This window comes from Coturnix japonica, unplaced genomic scaffold (genome assembly GCF_054131305.1).
Source record: "Coturnix japonica strain WE unplaced genomic scaffold, WE-NBRP24 Scf085, whole genome shotgun sequence".
In the NCBI taxonomy this organism is placed as follows: Eukaryota; Metazoa; Chordata; class Aves; order Galliformes; family Phasianidae; genus Coturnix; species Coturnix japonica.
The window spans coordinates 334,748-360,351 of NW_028188988.1; the positions used below are offsets into that span (position 1 = coordinate 334,748).

A 25,604-nucleotide genomic window follows, 5' to 3' on the forward strand; every position below is an offset into this window, starting at 1 on the left:
ATAACACGGTACCGGGATTCGGAACCGGGACTTATAACACGGTACCGGGATTTATAACACAGAACCGGGCTTTAATTTCACGGTACCGGGTCCCTTTAAGCCGGTAATTGGACTCGGAACCGGGATTTACAATTAGAACCGGGTCATACCGAACCCTACAGACCCAAACCGGGGATTTACAGCTTGGAAACGGACCCGAACCGGAATCGGAACCGGGACTTAAAGACCCGAACCGGGACCCGGAGCCCCGAACCGGGGACTCCCATTGACAAACCGGGACCCGGAGCAAAGAACCGGGGGCTCCCATTGACGAACCAGGACCCCGAACCGGGACCGAACCGGGACCCGGAGCCCCGAACCGGGACTTCCATTAACGAACCGGGACCCGGAACCGGGACCGAACCGGGACCCGGAGCCCCAAACCGGGACTTCCATTGACGAACCGGGACCCGGAACCGGGACCGAACCGGGACCCGGAGCCCTGAACCGGGACTTCCATTAACGAACCGGGACCCGGAGCCCCGAACCGGGACTTCCATTAACGAACCGGGACCCGGAACCGGGACCCGAACCGGGGACTCCCATTAACGAACCGGGACCTGGAACCGGGACCGAACCGGGACCCAGAGCCCCGAACCGGGGACTCCCGTTGACGAACCGGGACCCGGAGACCCGAACCGGGGACTTCCATTAACGAACCGGGACCCGAACCGGGACCGAACCGGGACCCAGAGACCTGAACCAGGGACTCCCATTAACAAACCGGGACCCGGAGCCCCGAACCGGGACCCAGAGCCCTGAACCGGGACTTCCATTGACGAACCGGGACCCGAACCGGGACCGAACCGGGACTTCCATTGACGAACCGGGACCCGGAACCGGGACCGAACCGGGACTTCCATTAACGAACCAGGACCCGAACCGGGACCGAACCGGGACTTCCATTAACGAACCGGGACCCGAACCGGGACCGAACCGGGACCGAACCGGGACCTGGAACCGGGATCCGAACCGGGTTTCTATTGAACCGGGACCCGGAACCGGGACTTCCATTGATAAACGGGAGCCCGGAACCGGAGACCCGAACCGGGATCTAACAGAGTCGAACCGGAGCTCGGAACCGGGTCATTCCATCTCCGAACCGGGTTTAGAACCGGGACTTCCACAACCGAACCGGAACCGGGACTTTAACCGGGACCCCAGAGCAGCGAACCGGGACTTCTATTACCAAACTGGAACCGGAGCTCGGAACCGGAGCCGGGTATTTCTATTACCGAACCGGAACCGGGTTTGTCCATTACCGAACCGGGATTCAGAACCAGAACCGGAACCGGAGACTTTTAGTGTTGATTTCCACCGCCGAACCGGGCTCAGAACCGGGATTTTCATCGTTGAACCGGATTATTTCACATCCGAACCGGGATCAGAACCGGGATCAGAACCGGAACCGAACCGGGACCAGAACCGGGGATTTATAACCGAATTAAAGGCTAAAACCGGTTGTTTCAAGCTTAAAACCGCTACTGGATCCTATAACCGAACCGGAACCGAACCGGAACCGGAACCGAACCGGGACCAGAACCGGGGATTTATAACCGAATTAAAGCCTAAAACCGGTTGTTTCAAGCTTAAAACCGCTACCGGATCCTATAACCGAACCGAACCGGAACTGAAACCGAACCGGGACCAGAACCGGGGATTTATAACCGAATTAAAGCCTAAAACCAGTTGTTTCAAGCTCAAAACCGGAACCGGACCGGAACCGAACCGGAACCGGAACCGAACCGGAACCGAACCGGGACCAGAACCGGGGATTTATAACCGAATTAAAGCCTAAAACCGGTTGTTTCAAGCTCAAAACCGGAACCGAACCGGAACCGAACCGAACCGGAACCGAACCGGACCGGGACCGAACCGGGACCGAACCGGACCGGGACCGGAACCGAACCGAACCGGAACTAAACCGGAACCGAACCGGAACCGGAACCGAACCGGAACCGGAACCGAACCGGAACCGGAACCGAACCGAACCCCCCCGTTATACGATGCCATTAAAGCCTTTTTAACTAGGCCTCAAACGCAACCTTGGCTTGGAGACGTGATTCAAGTCGGCCCGGGGCCATGTATCAAGGTTTCCCGGGGGATTACGATTCCGGTTCACGTTGTAGTTCGTCTCCATCGGTTGAATCTCAATATATTTCATCGGTGGATTCGTTCGGTAGCCCGACAACGACGGCTGCCGTTCAGGTAACGAACCGGAAGGGGGCGCATCAGGAAACCGGAAGGGGCGGAGCTTAATGCGTGCGTGACGCTAGTTGTAACGTAACGTGGTGACGCACGTGCGTTGCGTACGTGCGTGCGTAGAGCGAGGAGCCGCCGTGCTGACGTCACGCGGGGTTTGGCCAATGGGAAGGGGGAGGGGGCGGGGTTAGTGGGGTTGCCATATATGGGAGTGAGCTCGGTTATATTATGAATGAAAGGGGGCGTGGTCTAATTGTGGCCACGCCCACTTTGCGTAGTAAGGGGGCGTGGCTTAGTGTCTTCTGTTGTTCTCAATGGGAGGAGGGGGTTCCCATTTAACTTAATGGGAGGGGGTTCCCATTTAACTTAATGGGAGGGGGGTCCCCATTGAACTTAATGGAAAGGGGGGGGGTCCTCAAATTAAGGGGTCCTATTTAACTTAATGGAGGGGGGGTGGGCTGATTTTACCCTGTGGGGGGGTTGGGGGCTATTTGGGGTTGCCCCCCACGTAATTAAATTGGGGGGGGGGTCGCTTAATTTAATATAGAGGGGTCTCTATTTGGGACCCCCCCCCCATGTGTATATATGAGCTTAGACCCCCCCCTCTATATGTATATATATGAGCTTGCGGGGGGGGTTGGGGGTCTCACTCCCCCCCTTGCCGCCCCATAGACCCCATATCCCCCCCCCACCCCATTGACCCCCCTCTATATGTCTATATATATGACCTTGGGGGTCTCACTCTCCCCCCACCCCATTGACCCCCTTCTATATGTCTATATATGACCCTGGGGGGGTGGTTGGGGGTCTCACTCCCCCCTACCCCCCCTATAGACCCAATATCCCCCCCCTGCCCCCCCATAGACCCATAGACCCAATACCCCCCCCCCCCCCACCCCATTGACCCCCCTCTATATGTATATATATGACCCTGGGGGGGTACTTGGGGGTCTCACTCCCCCCCTACCCCCCCATAGACCCAATATCTCCCCCCTGCCCCCCCATAGATCCCCCTCTATATGTATATATATGACCTTGGGGGTCTCACTCTCCCCCTACCCCCCCATTGACCCCCTTCTATGGGTGTATATATGACCTTGGGGGGGGTACTTGGGGGTCTCACCCCCCCCACCCCCCCATAGACCCAATATCCCCCCCCCCCCCCACCCTTGACCCCCCTCTATATGTATATATATGACCTTGGGTGGGTGGTTGGGGGTCTCACTCACCCTCTACCCCCCCATAGACCCCCCTCTATGTGTATATATGACCCTGGGGGGGGGTGGTTGGGGGTCTCACTCCCCCCCTACCCCCCCCCCACCCCATTGACCCCCTTCTATGGGTATATATATGACCTTGGGGGGGTGGTTGGGGGTCTCACCCCCTTCTATGGGTGTATATATGACCCTGGGGGGGGTACTTGGGGGTCTCACTCCCTCCCCACCCCATAGATTGACCCCTATCTCCCCCCCCTATAGGATTGCAGTACATTGGTTGACCCCCCTCTATATGTCTATATATGACCCTGGGGGGGTACTTGGGGGTCTCACTCCTCCCCAACCCCCCCATAGACCCCATATCCCCCCCCCCACCCCATAGACCCCCCTCTATATGTCTATATATGACCCTGGGGGGGTACTTGGGGGTCTCACTCCCCCCTACCCCCCCATAGACCCCACTGACCCACATCTCCCCCCATCCCCACCCCACTGACCCCCCTCTATGTGTATATATGAGCTTAGACCCCCTCTATATGTCTATATATGACCTTGGGGGGGTGGTTGGGGGTCTCACTCCCCCCCTACCCCCATAGACCCAATATCCCCACCCCCACCCCATTGACCCCCCTTCTATGTCTATATATGACCCTGGGGGGGTGGTTGGGGGTCTCACTCCCCCCCTAACCCCATAGACCCCATATCCCCCCCCTCACCCCCCCATAGACCCAATATCCCCCCCCCCCCACCCCATTGACCCCCCTCTCTATGTCTATATATGACCCTGGGGGGGTACTTGGGGGTCTCACTCCCCCACCACCCCATAGATTGACCCCCATCTCCCCCCCCATATAGGATTGCAGTACATTGGTTGACCCCCTTCTATGTGTATATATGAACCTGGGGGGGTGGTTGGGGGTCTCACTCCCCCCCTACCCCCCCATAGACCCCATATCCCCCCACCCCCACCCCATTGACCCCCCTCTATATGTATATATATGACCTTGGGGGTCTCACTCACCCCCTACCCCCCCATTGACCCCCTTCTATGGGTGTATATATGAACCTGGGGGGTTACTTGGGGGTCTCACTCACCTCCTACCCCCCCATAGACCCAATATCCCCCCCCTGCCCCCCCATAGACCCCCCTCTATATGTCTATATATGACCTTGGGGTGGTGGTTGGGGGTCTCACTCCCCCCCTACCCCATAGACCCCCCTCTATATGTATATATATGACCTTGGGGGTCTCACTCTCCCCCTACCCCCCCATTGACCCCCATCTATGTCTATATATGACCTTGGGGGGGTGGTTGGGGGTCTCACTCCCCCCCTAAGCCCCCATTGATCCCCTTTTATGGGTATATAAATGACCTTGGGGGGGGTGGTTGGGGGTCTCACTCTCCCCCTAACCCCCCATAGACCCCATTGACCCCCATCTCCCCCCCTATAGACCCAATATCCCCCCACCCCCACCCCATTGATCCCCCTCTATATGTCTATATATGACCCTGGGGGGGTGGTTGGGGGTCTCACTCACCCCCTACCCCCTCATTGACCCCCATCTATGTATATATATGAACCTGGGGGGTACTTGGGGGTCTCACTCCCCCCCTACCGCCCCCCCACCCCATTGACCCCCTTCTATGGGTATATATATGACCTTGGGGGGGTGGTTGGGGGTCTCACCCCCTTCTATGGGTGTATATATGAACCTGGGGGGGTACTTGGGGGTCTCACTCCCCCCCCACCCCATAGAATGACCCCCATCTCCCCCCTATAGGATTGCAGTCCATTGGTTGACCCCCTTCTATGTGTATATATGAACCTGGGGGGGTACTTGGGGGTCTCACTCACCCCCCACCCCATTGACCCCCATCTATGTCTATATATGACCCTGGGGGGGTGGTTGGGGGTCTCACTCCCCCCCTACCCCCCTCCCCACCCCATTGACCCCCTTCTATGGGTATATATATGACCTTGGGGGGGTGGTTGGGGGTCTCACCCCCTTCTATGGGTGTATATATGAACCTGGGGGGGTGGTTGGGGGTCTCACTCCCCCCCTACCCCCACATTGACCCCCATCTATGTCTATATATGACCTTGGGGGGGGTGGTTGGGGGTCCCACTGCCCCCCTAACCTCCCTACCCCCCCATAGACCCCATATCCCCCCACCCCCACCCCATTGACCCCCCTCTATATGTCTATATATGACCTCAGGGGGGTACTTGGGGGTCTCACTCCCCCCCCACCCCATAGATTGACCCCCATCTCCCCCCCCCACCCCATTGACCCCCCTCTATATGTCTATATATGACCCTGGTGGGGTACTTGGGGGTCTCACTCCCCCCCCACCCCATAGATTGACCCCTATCTCCCCCTATAGGATTGCAGTACATTGGGTGACCCCCTCTATATGTCTATATATGACCTTGGGGGGGTCCCCACCCCATTGACCCCCCTCTATATGTCTATATATGACCTTAGGGGGGGGTACTTGGGGGTCTCACTCCCCCCCCCACCCCATAGATTGACCCCTATCTCCCCCCTATAGGATTGCAGTCCATTGGTTGACATGCCCGGCTCCTTCGTCCCTACGGTGACGGCCATAACGAGCAGCCAGGACCTTCAGTGGTTGGTTCAACCCACCCTCATCTCTTCGGTGGCTCAAACTCAAGCCCCCCCCCCACAACAACAACAACAACCCCCCCACCATCATCATCATCATCATCATCCTCAACCTGGGGGTCCTATGGCACAACAACAACAACCTTCATCATCATCATCATCCTCGTGCCCTGTTGATCCTTATGACCTTCCAGGACCCAGTTATTCTGGTGCTGCTGGTGGGATGGGGGGGTTTTCTACAGCCCCCCCCCCTGTGAGAGCGACGAGGGTCAGAGTGAGACGGAGCAGGGATGAGACGGTGAGTATATGGGGGGGGGGCACTGAATAGGGGACCCTAAATAGGGGACCCTAAACCTGGACCCCAATAGGGACCCCAAATGGGGACCCCAAATAGGGACCCCAAAGCAGGACCCCATAACAGGAGCCTTGACCCTAAATAGAGACCCTAAACCTGGACCCCATAACAGGCCCCTTGTCCCCAGTCTGGGTCTCTTGACCCCAAATAGGGACCCTAAATGGGGACCCTAAATAGGGACCCTAAACATGGGCCCCATAACAGGCCCCTTGACCCCAAATGGGGACCCTAAATATGGGACCCCAAAGCAGGACCCCATAACAGGCCCCTTGACCCCAAATAGGAACCCTAAACCTGGACCCCAAATGGGGACCCTAAATATGGGACCCCAAATAGGGACCCCAAAGCAGGACCCCATAATAGGAGCCTTGACCCTAAACCTGGACCCCAATAGGGACCCTAAACCAGGACCCCAAATGGGACCCTAAATATGGGACCCCAAATATGGGACCCCAAAGCAGGACCCCAAATGGGGACCCTAAACCTGGACCCCAATAGGGACCCCATAATAGAGGAGCCTTGACCCCAAATAGGGACCCCAATAGGGACCCTAAACCTGGACCCTAAAACAGGCCCCTTGTCCCCAACCTGGGGCTCTTGACCCCAAATAGGGACCCCAAATAGGGACCCTAAACAAGGACCCCATAACAGGAGCCTTGACCCCAAATAGGGACCCCAATAGGGACCCTAAATGGGGACCCTAAACCAGGACCCCAAATGGGGACCCTAAATATGGGACCCTAAACCTGGATCCCAAAGCAGGACCCCGTAACAGGAGCCTTGACCCCTAAATAGGGACCCCAAATGGGGACCCTAAACCTGGACCCCAAATGGGGACCCTAAATATGGGACCCCAAAGGAGGACCCCATAACAGGAGCCTTGACCCCAAATAGGGACCCTAAATGGGGACCCCAAATATGGGACCCTAAATATGGGACCCCAAATGGGGACCCCAAATGGGGACCCTAAATATGGGACCCTAAATATGGGACCCCAAATGGGGACCCTAAATATGGGACCCCAAAGCAGGACCCCAAAGCAGGACCCCATAATAGGAGCCTTGACCCTAAACCTGGACCCCAAATAGGGACCCTAAATGGGGACCCTAAACCTGGACCCCAAATGGGGACCCTAAATATGGGACCCCAAAGCAGGACCCCATAACAGGAGCCTTGACCCCAAATAGGGACCCTAAATATGGGACCCCAAATATGGGACCCCAAATGGGGACCCTAAATATGGTACCCTAAATGGGGACCCTAAATATGGGACCCTAAATATGGGACCCTAAATATGGGACCCCAAAGCAGGACCCTAAACCAGGACCCCAAATATGGGACCCCAAATATGGGACCCCAAATATGGGACCCCAAATATGGGACCCCAAAGCAGGACCCCATAACAGGAGCCTTGACCCCATAATAGGAGCCTTGACCCCAAATAGGGACCCCAAACAAGGACCCCATAACAGGCCCCTTGACCCCAAATAGGGACCCTAAATGGGGACACTAAACATGGGACCCCAAATATGGGACCCCAAAGCAGGACCCCAAATGGGGACCCTAAACCTGGACCCCATAACAGGAGCCCAATGACCCCAAATTGGGTTGGGATTGGGGTTGGGCCCCATAACCTGTTCCCAAAGACCCCAAGTTGGGTTGGGTTGGCGTTGGTTGGGCTCATTCTATGTCTCCCATTACTCTCCCCATTCCCACCCCATTAACGATGTCCCCCCACCCCATATCCCCCCTATTATGGACCCCATAACAGCTGACCCCAGAGGAGGAGGAGAAACGTCGCGTCCGTAGAGAGAGGAACAAATTGGCGGCAGCCAAATGTCGGAACCGACGTCGGGAGCTGACGGACCGACTGCAGGCGGTGAGGTTATGGGGCAGGGGGGGCACTTAATATGGGGCTCTATGGGGTGGGGTGATGGCTTATGGGGTTGGTAAGTGGGTAGGGGGGAATGGGGGGGAAGGGGGTGTCTTATGTTGGGGGTTTGGGGGGTTGGGGGGTGTTGGATGGGGGGATGTGGTGGTCCTGTGTTGTCTATGGGGTCGGTGGTGGCCCTATGTCGTCTATGGGGTCAGTGGTGGCCCTATGTCGTCTATGGGGTCGGTGGTGGCCCTATGTCGTCTATGGGGGATAGTGGCAGCCCTATGTCACATATGGGGCTGTTGGATGGGGGCTGTGGTGGTCCCATGTTGTCTATAGGGTCAGTGGTGGCCCTATGTCATCTATGGGGTCATAGGATGGGGACATGGTGGTCCCGTGTCATCTATGGGGTCGGTGGTGGCCCTATGTCGTCTATGGGGGATAGTGGTGGCCCTATGTCGTCTGTGGGGGATAGTGGTGGCCCTATGTCATCTATGGGGTCAGTGGTGGCCCTATGTCGTCTATGGGGCTGTTAGATAGGGATAACGGTGGTCCCATGTCACCTATGGGGACAGTGGGGGCCCTATGTCATCTATGGGGTCATTGGATGGGGACATGGTGGTCCCATGTCATCTATAGGGACAGTGGTGGCCCTACATCACATATGGGGCTGTTGGATGGGGGGCTGTGGTGGTCCTGTGTTGTCTATGGGGGGCAGTGGTGGCCCTATGTCGTCTATGGGGTCAGTGGTGGCCCTATGTCGTCTATGGGGTCAGTGGTGGCCCCATGTTGTCTATGGGGGATAGTGGTGGCCCTATGTCATCTATGGGGTCAGTGGGGGCCCCATGTCGTCTATGGGGTCGGTGGTGGCCCTATGTCATCTATGGGGTCAGTGGGGGTCCCATGTCGCCTATGGGGACAGTGGTGGTCCTAAGTTGCCCATAGGGACTTTGGATGGGGGGCTGTGGTGGTCCCATGTCGTCTATGGGGTCGGTGGGGGCCCCATGTCGTCTATGGGGGATAGTGGTGGCCCTATGTCGTCTATGGGGTCAGTGGTGGCCCTATGTCATCTATGGGGTTGGTGGTGGTCCCATATCGCCTATAGGGACAGTGGTGGCCCTATGTCATCTATGGGGCTGTTGGATGGGGGGCTGTGGTGGTCCCGTGTTGTCTATGGGGACAGTGGTGGCCCTATGTCGTCTATGGGGGGCAGTGGTGGCCCTATGTCGTCTATGGGGTCAGTGGGGGTCCCATGTCACCTATAGGGACAGTGGTGGCCCTAAGTTGCCCATAGGGACTTTGGATGGGGGGCTGTGGTGGTCCCGTGTCGTCTATAGGGGATAGTGGTGGCCCTATGTCATCTATGGGGTCGCTGGTGGCCCTATGTCGTCTATGGGGTCAGTGGTGGTCCCATGTCATCTATGGGGTCAGTGGGAGCCCCATGTCGCCTATAGGGACAGTGGTGGTCCCAGGTTGTTTATAGGGTCTGTGGATGGGGATAATGGTGGTCCCATGTCGTCTATGGGGGATAGCGGTGGCCCTATGTTGTCTATGGGGTCAGTGGTGGCCCTATGTCATCTATGGGGTCATTGGATGGGGACATGGTGGTCCCGTGTCGTCTATGGGGGATAGTGGTGGCCCCATGTCATCTATGGGGTCGGTGGTGGCCCCATGTCATCTATGGGGTCAGTGGTGGCCCCATGTCGTCTATGGGGGATAGTGGTGGCCCCATGTCGTCTATGGGGTCATTGGATGGGGACATGGTGGTCCCGTGTCGTCTATGGGGGATAGTGGTGGCCCCATGTCATCTATGGGGTCGGTGGTGGCCCCATGTCATCTATGGGGTCAGTGGTGGCCCCATGTCGTCTATGGGGGATAGTGGTGGCCCCATGTCGTCTATGGGGGATAGTGGTGGCCCTATGTCGTCTATGGGGTCGGTGGTGGCCCTATGTCGTCTATGGGGGATAGTGGTGGCCCTATGTCATCTATGGGGACAGTGGTGGCCCTATGTCGTCTATGGGGTCAGTGGTGGCCCCATGTCATCTATGGGGGATAGTGGTGGCCCCATGTCGTCTATGGGGGATAGTGGTGGCCCTATGTCATCTATGGGGTTGGTGGTGGCCCTATGTCATCTATGGGGTCAGTGGTGGCCCTATGTCATCTATGGGGTCAGTGGGGGTCCCATGTCGTCTATGGGGGGCAGTGGTGGCCCCATGTCGTCTATGGGGGTCAGTGGTGGCCCCATGTCGTCTATGGGGTCAGTGGTGGCCCTATGTTGTCTATGGGGGATAGTGGTGGCCCTATGTCGTCTATGGGGGGCAGTGGTGGTCCCGTGTCGCCTATAGGGACAGTGGTGGCCCTATGTCATCTATGGGGCTGTTGGATGGGGGGCTGTGGTGGTCCCGTGTTGTCTATGGGGTCAGTGGTGGCCCCATGTCATCTATGGGGTCAGTGGTGGCCCTATGTCGTCTATGGGGTCGGTGGTGGCCCTATGTCGTCTATGGGGTCAGTGGTGGCCCCATGTCGTCTATGGGGGATAGTGGTGGCCCCATGTCGTCTATGGGGTCAGTGGTGGTCCCATGTCACCTATGGGGCTGTTGGATGGGGACATGGTGGTCCCGTGTTGTCTATAGGGGATAGTGGTGGCCCTATGTTGTCTATGGGGGGCAGTGGTGGTCCCTATGTCGTCTATGGGGTCAGTGGTGGCCCTGTGTCATCTATGGGGTCAGTGGGGGCCCCATGTCATCTATGGGGTCAGTGGTGGCCCTATGTCATCTATGGGGTCAGTGGTGGTCCCATGTCGTCTATGGGGTCAGTGGGGGCCCTATGTCATCTATGGGGTCAGTGGTGGCCCTATGTCATCTATGGGGTCAGTGGTGGTCCCATGTCGTCTATGGGGTCAGTGGTGGCCCTATGTCATCTATGGGGTCAGTGGTGGCCCTATGTCATCTATGGGGTCAGTGGGGGCCCTATGTCATCTATAGGGACAGTGGTGGCCCCATATCATCTATAGGGACAATAGTGGTCCCATGTCACTTATGGGGCTGTTGGATGGGGGTAATGGTGGTCCCAACCCTACCCCAACCCTATTGATCTACCCCAACCCTATTGATCTACCCCAACCCTATTGATCTCCCCCCACCTCAACGACCCTCTTATCTCTCTCCCCCCTCCCCAATGACCATCAATGATGATCAATATGGTCGCAATAGACCCAAAGTAGATCAGCATCACCCCAACTCTATTGATCTACCCCCACCTCAATGACCCCCCTTATGGGTCCCCAACCCTATTGATCCACCCCCACCTCAACGACCCCCTTATGGTTCCCCCCGACCCCAAATAACATCAGTGATGACCAAGATGGTCGCAATGGGCTCAAAGCAGATCAACATCACTCCAACCCTATTGATCTACCCCAACCCTATTGATCTACCCCCACCTCAATGACCCCCTTATGGGTTCCCCCCAACCCCAAAGGCCATCAATGATGACCAATATGGTCCCCAAGACCCAAAGACCATCAAGATGGTGGCAATGGGCCCAACCCTATTGATCTACCCCAACCCTATTGATCTACCCCAACCCTATTGATCTACCCCCACCTCAATGACCCCCTTATATGTCCCCCCCAACCCCAAAGACCATCAACGATGACCAAGATGGTCGCAATAGACCCAAAGTAGATCAACATCACCCCAACCCTATTGATCGACCCCAACCCTATTGATCTACCCCCACCTCAACGACCTCCTTATGGGTCCCCTCAACCCCAAAGACCATCAATGATGACCAATATGGTCCCCAAGACCCAAAGACCATCAAGATGGTGGCAATGGGCCCAACCCTATTGATCTACCCCAACCCTATTGATCTACCCCCACCTCAACGACCCCCTTATGGGTCCCCAACCCTATTGATCCACCCCCACCTCAACGACCCCCTTATGGTTCCCCCCCACCCCAAATAACATCAATGATGACCAATATGGTCGCAATAGGCTCAAAGCTTATCAGCATCACCCCAACCCTATTGATCTACCCCAACCCTATTGATCATGTACCCCAATCCTATTGATCATCTACCCCAACCCTATTGATCTACCCCCACCTCAACGACCCTCTTATGTCTCTCCCCCCTCCCCAATGACCATCAATGATGACCAAGATGGTCGCAATGGGCCCAACCCTATTGATCTACCCCCACCCTATTGATCTACCCCAACCCTATTGATCTCCCCCCACCTCAACGACCCTCTTATCTCTCCCCCCTCCCCCAATAACCCCCCCTACATTAGGAAACAGACCAACTCGAAGAAGAAAAAGCCGAACTGGAATCGGAAATCGCCGAACTCCAGAAAGAAAAAGAACGTCTTGAATTCGTTTTGGTTGCCCACGCTCCCGCTTGTAAGATCCCATATGAGGAACCCCTTCCATTGGGTGCCGGCCCCGTCGAGGTGAGCACCTTAAACAAGGAAGAACCATCGGGGCCCGTCACCTTCTCCTACCAGCCGGGCACCCAAGGTCCCTTCCCCAGCTGTATCTACGCGTCGGGGATCCCCCAAGTCCAACCTAACCCATCCTATACGTCTTCGTTTGTGTTCACCTACCCAGAGGGATCCACCTGCGGAGCCTCTCATCAGCGGAGCAGCAGCAGCGACCAGTCCTCGGACTCCTTGAATTCTCCCTCGCTCCTCGCGTTGTGAATGGCTTATCCCCCCCCCCAAACCCCATTATGAACCCACAACCCCCTCCCCAAGACCCACAACCCACTTTCATCCCTCTTATCCCCTTCCCCTTGGCCAAAATAAGGCTCGATCCCAACCCAACCAGGCTTGATATTGGATAGCGGGCACCTACTTCGGAACCGTGTTGGCGTTGGGTTGGGTTCTTCTATTTGGGCTGCCCAAAATAAGGCCTGATCCCAACCCAACCAGGCTTGATTTGGGGTTATTCGCCTCTTATTGGGTTCTTCTATTTGGGCTGCCCAAAATAAGGCCCGATCCCAACCCAACCAGGCTTGATTTGGGGTTATTCGCCTCTTATTGGGTTCTTCTATTTGGGCTGCCCAAAATAAGGCTCGATCCCAACCCAACCAGGCTTGATATTGGATAGCGGGCACCTCCTTCGGAACCACGTTGGTGTTGGGTTGGGTTCTTCTATTTGGGCAGCCCAAAATAAGGCTCGATCCCAACCCAACCAGGCTTGATTTGGGGTTATTCGCCTCTTATTGGGTTCTTCTATTTGGGGTTGGGGCGTTGGGTTGGGTTCTTTTATTTGGGCTGCTCAAAATAAGGCTCGATCCCAACCCAACCAGGCTTGATATTGGATAGCGGGCACCTCCTTCGGAACCGCATTGGTTTGGGTTCTTCTATTTGGGCTGCCCAAAATAAGGCTCGATCCCAACCCAACCAGGCTTGATTTGGGGTTATTCGCCTCTTATTGGGTTCTTCTATTTGGGCAGCCCAAAATAAGGCTCGATCCCAACCCAACCAGGCTTGATATTGGATAGCGGGCACCTCCTTCGGAACCGCGTTGGTGTTTTGGGTTCTTCTATTTGGGCTGCCCAAAATAAGGCTCGATCCCAACCCAACCAGGCTTGATATTGGATAGCGGGCACCTCCTTCGGAACCGCGTTGGTGTTGGGTTCTTATATTTGGGGTTGGGGCGTTGGTGTTGGGTTCTTCTATTTAAGCTGCCCAAAATAAGGCCCGATCCCAACCCAACCAGGCTTGATATTGGATAGCGGGCACCTCCTTCGGAACCACGTTGGTGTTGGGTTGGGTTCTTCTATTTGGGCTGCCCAAAATAAGGCTCGATCCCAACCCAACCAGGCTTGATATTGGATAGCGGGCACCTCCTTCGGAACCGCGTTGGCGTTGGGTTGGGTTCTTCTATTTGGGCTGCCCAAAATAAGGCCTGATCCCAACCCAACCAGGCTTGATTTGGGGTTATTCGCCTCTTATTGGGTTCTTCTATTTGGGCTGCCCAAAATAAGACTCGATCCCAACCCAACCAGGCTTGATTTGGGGTTATTCGCCTCTTATTGGGTTCTTCTATTTGGGGTTGGGGCGTTGGGTTGGGTTCTTCTATTTGGGCTGCCCAAAATAAGGCTCGATCCCAACCCAACCAGGCTTGATTTGGGGTTATTCGCCTCTTATTGGGTTCTTCTATTTGGGCTGCCCAAAATAAGGCTCGATCCCAACCCAACCAGGCTTGATTTGGTGTTATTCGCCTCTTATTGGGTTCTTCTATTTGGGCTGCCCAAAATAAGGCCTGATCCCAACCCAACCAGGCTTGATATTGGATAGCGGGCACCTCCTTTGGCCCCGCGTTGGTGTTGGGTTGGGTTCTTCTATTTGGGGTTGGGGCGTTGGGTTGGGTTCTTCTATTTGGGCTGCCCAAAATAAGGCTCGATCCCAACCCAACCACGCTTGATTTGGGGTTATTCGCCTCTTATTGGGTTCTTCTATTTGGGCTGCCCAAAATAAGGCTCGATCCCAACCCAACCAGGCTTGATATTGGATAGCGGGCACCTCCTTCGGAACCACGTTGGGTTGGGTTCTTCTATTTGGGCTGCCCAAAATAAGGCTCGATCCCAACCCAACCAGGCTTGATATTGGATAGCGGGCACCTCCTTCGGAACCGCGTTGGTTTGGGTTCTTCTATTTGGGGTTGGGGCGTTGGGTTGGGTTCTTCTATTTGGGCTGCCCAAAATAAGGCTCGATCCCAACCCAACCAGGCTTGATTTGGGGTTATTCGCCTCTTATTGGGTTCTTCTATTTGGGGTTGGGGCATTGGGTTGGGTTCTTCTATTTGGGCTGCCCAAAATAAGGCTCGATCCCAACCCCACCAGGCTTGATATTGGATAGCAGGCACCTCCTTCGGAACCGCGTTGGTGTTGGGTTGGGTTCTTCTATTTGGGCTGCCCATAATAAGGCTCGATCCCAACCCAACCAGGCTTGATTTGGGGTCATTCGCCTCTTATTGGGTTCTTCTATTTGGGGTTGGGGTGTTGGGTTGGGTTCTTCTATTTGGGCTGCCCAAAATAAGGCTCGATCCCAACCCAACCAGGCTTGATTTGGGGTCATTCGCCTCTTATTGGGTTCTTCTATTTGGGGTTGGGGTGTTGGGTTGGGTTCTTCTATTTGGGCTGCCCAAAATAAGGCTCGATCCCAACCCAACCAGGCTTGATTTGGGGTTATTCGCCTCTTATTGGGTTCTTCTATTTGGGGTTTTTGGGGGGGATTAAGGTATTTTGGGTTCTTGGAAGGTTTGTTGGGGTTTTTGGGGGGAGCTTTGGGTTCCAGTTGGGTTTTATGGTGGTTCTTCGGGCACCCATTGGGTTTTATGGCGGTTCTTTGAAGATTCATTGAGTTTTATGGTGGTTCTTCAAGGATTCATTGAGTTTTATGGCGGTTCTTTGGGCTCCCATTGGGTTTTATGGTGGTTCTTTGAAGATTCATTGAGTTTTATGGTAGTTCTTCAAGGATTCTTTGGGTTTTATGGTGGTTCTTAATGGATTCGTTGAGTTTTATGGTGGTTCTTAGGGCTCCCATTGAGTTTTATGGTGGTTCTTCAAGGATTAGTTGAGTTTCATGGTGGTTCTTTGAAGATTCATTGGGTTTTATGGTCGTTCTTTGGGCTCCCATTGGGTTTTATGGTCGTTCTTTGGCTTTTCATTGGGTTTTATGGTCGGTTCTTTGAAGATTCATTGAGTTTTATGGTGGTTCTTTGGGCTCCCATTGGGTTTTATGGTGGTTCTACAAGGATTCATTGGGTTTTATGGTCATTCTTTGAAGATTCATTGAGTTTTATTGTGGTTCTTTGGACTTTCATTGGGTTTTATGGTGGTTCTTTGTGCCCCCATTGGGTTTTATGGTGGTTCTTTGAAGATTCATTGAGTTTTATGGTGGTTCTTTGGGCTCCCATTGGGTTTTATGGTGGTTCTTCAAGGATTCATTGAGTTTTATGGTGGTTCTTTGGACTCTCATTGGGTTTTATGATGGTTCTTCAAGGATTCATTGAGTTTTATGGTGGTTCTTTGAAGATTCATTGAGTTTTATGGTGGTTCTTCAAGGATTCTTTGGGTTTTATGGTGGTTCTTAATGGATTCATTGAGTTTTATGGCGGTTCTTCGGACTTTTGTTGGGTTTAATGGTGGTTCTTTGAAGATTCATTGAGTTTTATGGCAGTTCTTTGAAGATTCTTTGGGTTTTATGGTGGTTCTTCAAGGATTAGTTGAGTTTTATGGCGGATCTTCGGACTTTTGTTGAGTTTAATGTTGGTTCTTTGAAGATTCTTTGGGTTTTATGGTCGTTCTTAGGGCTCCCATTGGGTTTTATGGTGGTTCTTTGAAGATTCATTGAGTTTTATGGTGGTTCTTTGAAGATTCATTGAGTTTTATGGTAGTTCTCCAAGGATTCATTGAGTTTTATGGCAGTTCTTCGGGCTCCCATTGAGTTTTATGGTGGTTCTTCAAGGATTAGTTGAGTTTCATGGTGGTTCTTTGAAGATTCATTGGGTTTTATGGTCGTTCTTTGGGCACCCATTGGGTTTTATGGTGGTTCTTAATGGATTCGTTGAGTTTTATGGTGGTTCTTTGAAGATTCATTGAGTTTTATGGTGGTTCTTTGTGCTCCCATTGGGTTTTATGGTCGTTCTTTGGCCTTTCATTGGGTTTTATGGTGGTTCTTTGGGCTCCCATTGGGTTTTATGGTGGTTCTTAATGGATTCATTGAGTTTTATGGTGCTTCCTTGGACATTCATTGGGTTTTATGGTCGTTCTTTGGGCTCCCATTGGGTTTTATGGCAGTTCTTTGGGCTCCCATTGGGTTTTATGGTGGTTCTTCAAGGATTCTTCGGGTTTTATGGTGATTCTTTGGGCTCCCATTGGATTTTATGGTGGTTCTTAATGGATTCTTTGGGTTTTATGGTGCTTCCTTGGACATTCATTGGGTTTTATGGCGGTTCTTCAAGGATTCATTGAGTTTTATGGTGGTTCTTTGGGCTCCCATTGGGTTTTATGGTCGTTCTTTGGCCTTTCATTGGGTTTTATGGTCGTTCTTTGGCCTTTCATTGGGTTTTATGGTCGTTCTTTGTGCCCCCATTGGGTTTTATGGTCGTTCTTTGGCCTTTCATTGGGTTTTTATGCCTATTTTTGAGCCTTTTTGGGCCATTTTGGGTTTCTAGCCCCCATTTTGGGTCGCCTTTATCACCGCGGTGCGTTGGAGGTGCCCTTACCACGTCCCCAATGTCCCCATCACTTCTAATGTCCCCAATGGGGCCCCAAGCTCCATCTCCATCCCTATAGCGATGGCCATAAAGGCGTCCCCAAGCCCCACATCGTCCTATGGGATTTCATTGGGGGGGGGGGGGGACTTCATATGGGGGTTATCCCTTATGGGGACAATGGCAATGTCCCATCTCCACCCCCATTGAGAACATCCCCATAGTGTCAACTTAGAGGGCCCTCAACCCATTTGGGGTGACCCCACCCCATTGTAGGCCCCATTGAGGGTGTCCCCACCCATTGAGGGTGCCCCCAACCCCTTGTAGGTCCCATTGGGGGTGTCCCCAACCCATTGTAGTCCCCATTGAGGGTGTCCCCACCCCATTGAGGATGCCCTCACCCCATTGTAGGCCCCATTGGGGGTCCCCCCATCCCATTGGGGCTGCCCCCAACCCCTTGTAGGTCCCATTGAGGGTACCCCCATCCCACTGAGGGTGTCCCCACCCCATTGAGGATGCCCCCAACCCATTGTAGGTCCCATTGTGGATGCCCCCACCCCATTGGGGTTGTCCCCACCCCATTGAGGGTGTCCCCAACCCATTGTAGGTCCCATTGAGGGTACCCCCATCCCATTGAGGGTACCCCCATCCCATTGGGGGCGTCCCCACCCCATTGAGGGTACCCCCACCCCATTGGGGCTGCCCTCAACCCATTGTAGGTCCCATTGGGGGCATCCCCACCCCATTGAGGGTACCCCCACCCCATTGACGGTGTCCCCAACCCATTGTAGGCCCCATTGTGGATGCCCCCACCCCATTGAGGGTGCCCCCACCCCATTGTTAAGCCCCACTGGGGGTACTCCCACCCCATTGGGGTTGTCCCCCACCCCATTGAATCTCCCCTTAAGAATATCCCCATTGGAGACCCCCATTGGACATGACCCCCACCCCACACCCCCCCATTTCACCCCATCCCCCATTAAATGCTCCACCGCTGATGCTGGGGCTCCAGCCCCATTATCCCTTCGTGTGTCCCCACCCCCCCTTTTAACCCCTCCCTATAATATCCCCCCTCCCGCACGCCGACCCCCCCCCCCCCCAATTTTAATCCTCCCCCCCCACCCCAAAGCTTTGCTCGGCGTTGACTCTGTTCTCTCTCTCTATGTATTATACGAACTATATATTATTATATATATAAATATATATATTTTTGTTGCCCCCCCCCTTATTATCCCCCCCCCCCCCCCTCTCAATAGCTCCGGGAGACGTTTAATTTTGTATCATTAATGATGATGATGATAATTAATGTCGTTCCCAACTGCCTGTGCTGTATTTGTGACCATGTCGCCGTATTGGGGGGGGGGTTATTGGAGGGTGGGGGGGGGGGTTTGTTCTGCTCTTACCCCTTTGCTTCCCCCCCCCCCCCTTTTATTGTTAACCCCCCCCCCCCCCTCCCCTCAGTGATCAATAAAGCAGCTTTGGATCGAATACGACCCCCCCCCCTCCCATTGTGTTCTATTGTCATCCCCCCCCCCCCCCCCAGTGTTACTTTGTTGGGGGGGGGGGGGGGGGGTTGGAGGTGATGGGGGGGGGGACATGATGGCTATAGAGTGAATGGAGGACCATAGAGATGGTGGGAGGGCCATAGAGTTGGCTGGAGGACCATAGAGTTGGCTAGGAGGTGATAGAGTTGTTGGAGGACCTTAGAGTGGAGGGAGGACCATAGAGTGGTTGGATAACCTTAGAGTGGCTGGAGGGCCATAGAGTTGGTGGGAGGGCCATAGAGTTGGCAGGATGGTCATAGAGTTGACTGGAGGACCATAGAGTTGATGGAGGACCATAGAGTTGTTGGAGGACCTTAGAGTTGGCGGGAGGACCATAGAGTGGCAATGGGACCATAGAGTTGGCTGGAGGACTATAGAGTAACAGAAGAGACATAGAGTTGGTGGGAGGACCATAGAGTGGCTGGAGGACCATAAGAATGGTTGGATGACCTTAGAGTAGCTGGAGGGCCATAGAGATGGTGGGAAGATCATAGAGTTGGCTAGGAGGTGATAGAGTGGCAATGGGACCATAGAGTTGGCAGGATGGTCATAGAGTTAGTGGGAAGACCATAGAGTTGGTGGAGGACCATAGAGTAGTTGGAGGACCTTAGAGTGTTGGGAGGATCATAGAGTTGGCGGGAGGACCATAGAGTGGTTGGAAGACCATAGAGTTGTTGGAGGACCTTAGAGTGGCTGGAGGGCCATAGAGTTGGGAGAAAGACCATAGAGTTGGCAGGATGGTCATAGAGTTGGCTGGAGGACCATAGAGATGGTGGGAAGATCATAGAGTTGGCTAGGAGGTGATAGAGTGGCAATGGGACCATAGAGTTGGCAGGAGGATCATAGAGTGGCTGGAGGATGATAGAGAGGTTGGAGGACCATAGAGTTGTTGGAGGACCATAGAGTTGGCTGGAGGATCATAGAGCAGCTGGAGGACCATAGAGTTGTCAGGGGGGTGATAGAGTTGGCTGGAGGACCATAGAGTGGCTGGAGGACCATAGAGTGGTTGGAGGACCATAGAGTTGGCTAGGGGTTGATAGAGTGGCAGAAGGATCATAGAGTTGGTGGGAGGGCTATAGAGTGAATGGAGGGCCATAGAGATGGTGGGAGGGCCATAGAGTTGGCTGGAGGACCATAGAGTTGTTGGAGGACCTTAGAGTGGTGGGAGGACCATAGAGTTGGGAGAAGGCCCATAGAGTGGCAATGGGACCATAGAGTTGGTGGGAGGACCATAGAGTTGGCGAGGGGGTGATAGAGTGGCTGGAGGACCATAGAGTAGCTGCAGGGTCATAGAGTTGTTGGAGGACCTTAGAGTGGCAGGTGGGCCATAGAGTTGGCAGGAGGATCATAGAGTTGGTGGGAGGACCATAGAGTAGTTGGAGGACCTTAGAGTGTCGGGAGGATCATAGAGTTGGCTGGAAGACCTTAGAGTGGCAGGAGGACCATAGAGTTGTTGGAGGACCTTAGAGCGGTTGGAAGACCATAGAGTAGTGGGAGGACCATAGAGTGGCAGGTAGGCCATAGAGTTGGCTGGAGGATCATAGAGTAGGTGGGAGGACCATAGAGCGGTTGGAGGACCATAGAGTTGTTGGAGGACCTTAGAGTGGTGGGAGGACCATAGAGTTGGGAGAAGGCCCATAGAGTGGCAATGGGACCATAGAGTTGGCAGGAGGACCATAGAGTTGGCTGGAGGATCATAGAGAGGTTGGAGGACCATAGAGTTGTTGGAGGACCTTAGAGTGGCAGGTGGGCCATAGTGTTGGCTGGAGGATCATAGAGATGGTGGGAGGACCATAGAGTTGGCAGGATGGTCATAGAGTTGGCTGGAGGACCATAGAGAGGTTGGAGGACCATAGAGTTGGCTGGAGGATCATAGAGCAGCTGGAGGACCATAGAGTTGTCAAGGGTGTGATAGAGTGGCAGAAGGATCATAGAGTTGGTGGGAGGGCTATAGAGTTGGCTGAAGGGCCATAGAGTTGGAAGGGGGGTGATAGAGTGGCAATGGGACCATAGAGTTGGTGGGAGGACCATAGAGTTGGCGAGGGGGTGATAGAGTGGCTGGAGGACCTTAGAGCGGCTGGAGGACCATAGAGGTGTCAAGGGTGTGATAGAGTGGCAGAAGGATCATAGAGTTGGTGGGAGGCCCATAGAGTTAGTGGGAAGACCATAGAGTGGCTGGAGGACCATGGAGTTGTTGGAGGACCACACTAAAGGGTCCAAAATACCATAGAGACTTCCACAAAGAGATACCAGAAGGGCCACATCCCCAATATCCCCAATGAGAAGCGAAGCCGCCATTGGTTCAAGGCCTTGTTTATAGTGGGGGGGTTACAGCACTTCCGGGTTTGATTACATCACTTCCGGGTTTGATTACAACACTTCCGGGTTTGATTACATCACTTCCGGGTAGGTTACACCACTTCCGGATAGGTTACATCACTTCCGGGTGGGGGGGGTTAAAGCACTTCCGGGATGTGAGTGGGGGGGGGTAGTATAGGGTCCCCCACGCAAAGCATTATGGGATATATAGAGGGGGGTGGGGGTGGTCACGTGGGGTGTGCGTGTGGCTGGCAGCGGCTGTGAGGCCCCGCCCCCTCGTGTGACGTCATCGGGGGTTACTAGAGGTCACTTGGGGGGGGGATGTGTGTGGTCACGTGACACGCTGTGACCTCGAGTAACCCCAATGGGGGGGGGGGGGGGGGGCAGCTCTTGCACGAGGATGGGGGGGTTCACACGAGGGGGGGGGCACCTATAAAGTCTTATATACGAGGGCTGCCCTTGCACGAGGATTTTGCACGACTGTCTCTTGCACGAGGATGGGGCTGTTAACCTTCATAATGGCGGCTCTTGCACGAGGACGGGCCTTGCACGACGGTCTCTTGCACGAGGATCGCATTGAGTGGCTCTTGCACCATTACCTTGCACGAGGGGGGTTATTACATGCATATCTAGCACCATTATCTTGCACTAGGATCTCTCTTGCACGATGATTTTCCTTGCACAAGGATGTCTCTTGCACGAGGGCTGCTCTAGCACCGATCCCTTGCACGAGGGGACTTATTGCATGCAACTCTTGCACCAGTCTCCTCTTGCACAAGTATCTCTTGCACGAGGGAAACTCTAGCACCATTATCTTGCACGATGATCTCCCTTGCACAATGATTTCCTTGCACGAGGATGTCTCTTGCACGAGAGCTGCTCTTGCACCATTATCTTGCACGAGGGGGGTTATTGCATGCAGATCTAGCACCATTATCTTGCACGAGGATCTCTTTTGCACGAGGATTTTCCTTGCACGAGGATGTCTCTTGCACAAGGGCTGCTCTTGCACCAATCCCTTGCACGAGGGAAACTCTAGCAGCATTATCTTGCACAAGGGGGGGTTGTTGCATGCAGATCTAGCACCATTATCTTGCACGAGGATGTCTCTTGCACGAGGATCACTCTTGCACAATGATTTCCTTGCACGAGGATTTCTCTTGCACGAGGGTTGCTCTTGCACCAATCTCTTGCACGAGGGCAGTTATTGAATGCAACTCTAGCACCATTATCTTGCACGAGGATCTCTCTTGCACGAGGATTTTCCTTGCACGAGGATGTCTCTTGCAGAAGGGCTGCTCTTGCACCAATCCCTTGCACGAGGGGAGCTATTAAATGCAACTCTAGCAACAGCCTCCTCTTGCACAAGTATCTCTCTTGCACAAGGGAAACTCTAGCACCATTATCTTGCACGAGGGGGGTTATTGCATGCAGATCTAGCACCATTATCTTGCACGAGGATCTCTCTTGCACAATTATTTCCTTGCACGAGGATTTTCTCTTGCACAAGGGCTGCTCTAGCACCAATCCCTTGCACGAGGGCAGCTGATAAATCACCATTACCTTGCACAAGGGGAGTTATTGCATGCAACCTTAGCACCAATATCTTGCACGAGGATATCTCTTGCACGATGATGTCTCTTGCACCAATCCCTTGCACAAGAGGAGCTATTACATGCAACTCTTGCACCAGTCTCCTCTTGCACAAGTATCTCTCTTGCACAAGGGAAACTCTAGCACCATTATTTTGCACGAGGGGGGTTATTACATGCAGCTCTAGCACCATTATCTTGCACGAGGGTCTCTCTTGCACGAGGATTTTCCTTGCACAATGATTTCCTTGCACGAGGGCTGCTCTTGCACCAATCCCTTGCACGAGGGCAGCTGTTAAATCACCATTACCTTGCACAAGGGGAGTTATTGCATGCAGATCTAGCACCATTATCTTGCACGAGGGTTTCCTTGCACAAGGGCTGCTCTTGCACCAATCCCTTGCACAAGAGGAGCTATTACATGCAACTCTTGCACCAGTCTCCTCTTGCACAAGTATCTCTCTTGCACGAGTGAAACTCTAGCACCATTATCTTGCACAAGGGGAGTTATTGCATGCAGATCTTGCACCATTATCTTGCACGAGGGTTTCCCTTGCACAAGGGCTGCTCTTGCAACAATCCCTTGCACAAGAGGAGCTATTACATGCAACTCTAGCACCAGTCTCCTCTTGCACAAGTATCTCTCTTGCACGATGGAAACTCTAGCACCATTATCTTGCACAAGGGGAGTTATTGCATGCAGATCTTGCACCATTATCTTGCACGAGGATCTCTCTTGCACGAGGATTTTCCTTGCACGATGATATCTCTTGCACAAGGGCTGCTCTTGCACTGCTCCCTTGCACAATAGGAGTTATTACATGCAACTCTTGCACCAGTCTCCTCTTGCACAAGTAAATCTCTCTTGCACGAGGGAAACTCTAGCACCATTATCTTGCACAAGGGGGGTGATGGCATGCAGCTGTAGCACCATTATCTTGCACGATGATCTCTCTTGCACGAGGATTTTCCTTGCACAATGATTTCCTTGCACGAGGATTGTCTCTTGCACAATGATTTCCTTGCACGAGGATTGTCTCTTGCGCAAGTGCTGCTCTTGCACCAATCTCTTGCACGAGGGGACTTATTGCATGCAACTCTTGCACCAGTCTCCTCTTGCACAAGTACATCTCTTGCACACAAGGGTGGCTCTAGCACCATTATCTTGCACGAGGGGGGTTATTGCATGCAGATCTAGCACCATTATCTTGCACGAGGATCTCTCTTGCACGAGAATTTTCCTTGCACGAGGATGTCTCTTGCACGAGGGTTGCTCTTGCACCGATCCCTTGCACAAGAGGAGCTATTACATGCAACTCTTGCACCAGTCTCCTCTTGCACAAGTGTATCTCTTGCACAAGGGAAACTCTAGCACCATTACCTTGCACGAGGGGGTTATGGCATGCAGCTCTAGCACCATTATCTTGCACGAGGATCTCTCTTGCACAATGATTTCCTTGCACAAGTATGTCTCTTGCACGAGGGCTGCTCTTGCACCGATCCCTTGCACAAGAGCAGTTGTTAAATCGCCATTACCTTGCACAAGGGGAATTATTACATGCAGATCTAGCACCATTATCTTGCACGAGGATGTCTCTTGCACAAGGGCTGCTCTTGCACCGATCCCTTGCACAAGGGGAGTTATTACATGCAACCCTAGCACCAGTCTCCTCTTGCACAAGTATCTCTCTTGCACAAGGGAGACACTAGCACCATTATCTTGCACGAGGGGGGTTATTGCATGCAGATCTAGCACCAATATCTTGCACGAGGATCTCTCTTGCACAATGATTTCCTTGCACAAGGATTTCTCTTGCACGAGGGCTGCTCTTGCACCAATCCCTTGCACAATAGGAGCTATTAAATGCAACTTAAGCACCATTATCTTGCACCAGGGTCTTGCACAAGGATGTCTCTTGCATGAGGATTTTCCTTGCACGAGGATTTTCCTCGCACGATGATTTCTCTTGCACAAGGGCAGCTGTTAAATCACCATTACCTTGCACAAGGGCAGTTATTGCATGCAGATCTAGCACCATTATCTTGCACGAGGGTTTCCCTTGCACAAGGGCTGCTCTTGCACCGATCCCTTGCACAAGAGGAGCTATTGCATGCAACCCTAGCACCAGTCTCCTCTTGCACAAGTACATCTCTTGCACGAGGGAAACTGTAGCACCAATCTCTTGCACGAGGGCAGCTATTGCATGAAGATCTAGCACCATTATCTTGCACAATGATCTCTCTTGCACGAGGATTTTCCTTGCACGAGGATGTCTCTTGCACAAGGGGAGTTATTGCATGCAACCCTTGCACCAGGCTCTTGCAAGAGGACGTCCCTTGCACAATAGCATCTCTTGCACAATAGCGGCCCCTTTGCACGAGGGCAAATAGCACCTATGCCTTGCACAAGGGCAGCTGTTGCTCTCGTGCCCTTGCACGACTACGTCTCTTGCACCAGGGTCTTGCACTAGTGCATCTCTTGCACGAGGCTCCAGCACCAACACCTATGTATGTCTGTATGTATATATGGCTCTTGCACCATGTTCTTGCACGAGGATTTTCCTCGTGCAAAGGAGGACGGACCCATATAGAAATAGAGGG

At 53.6% G+C, this 25,604-nt stretch overlaps 1 protein-coding gene and 1 long non-coding RNA gene across 3 annotated transcripts; one reads left to right on the forward strand and one right to left on the reverse strand.

Moving 5' to 3' along the window:
• Positions 1 to 1,544: 1,544 nt before the first annotated feature.
• FOSB (FosB proto-oncogene, AP-1 transcription factor subunit) lies at positions 1,545 to 18,513 on the forward strand. 2 transcript variants are annotated; one of them, XM_085534552.1, is made up of 5 exons: positions 1,545 to 1,651; positions 1,996 to 2,247; positions 6,014 to 6,385; positions 8,214 to 8,321; positions 12,616 to 18,513. In XM_085534552.1, the coding sequence occupies exons 2-5, from the start codon at positions 2,122 to 2,124 to the stop codon at positions 13,021 to 13,023; spliced, it is 1,014 nt and encodes a 337-aa protein (XP_085390678.1). In that variant the 5' UTR covers positions 1,545 to 1,651; positions 1,996 to 2,121; the 3' UTR covers positions 13,024 to 18,513. The 2 variants fall into 2 exon arrangements, with proteins under 2 accessions (XP_085390678.1, XP_085390677.1); XM_085534551.1 differs by lacking the exon at positions 1,545 to 1,651 and having other exon boundaries at positions 1,871 to 2,247.
• Positions 18,514 to 21,389: 2,876 nt separating this feature from the next.
• On the reverse strand, positions 21,390 to 25,604 carry LOC146751486 (uncharacterized). The gene is made up of 2 exons (XR_014941504.1): positions 23,314 to 25,604; positions 21,390 to 22,941 (listed from the first exon to the last, which is right to left on the reverse strand). It is a non-coding gene; the product is annotated as an uncharacterized LOC146751486 (long non-coding RNA).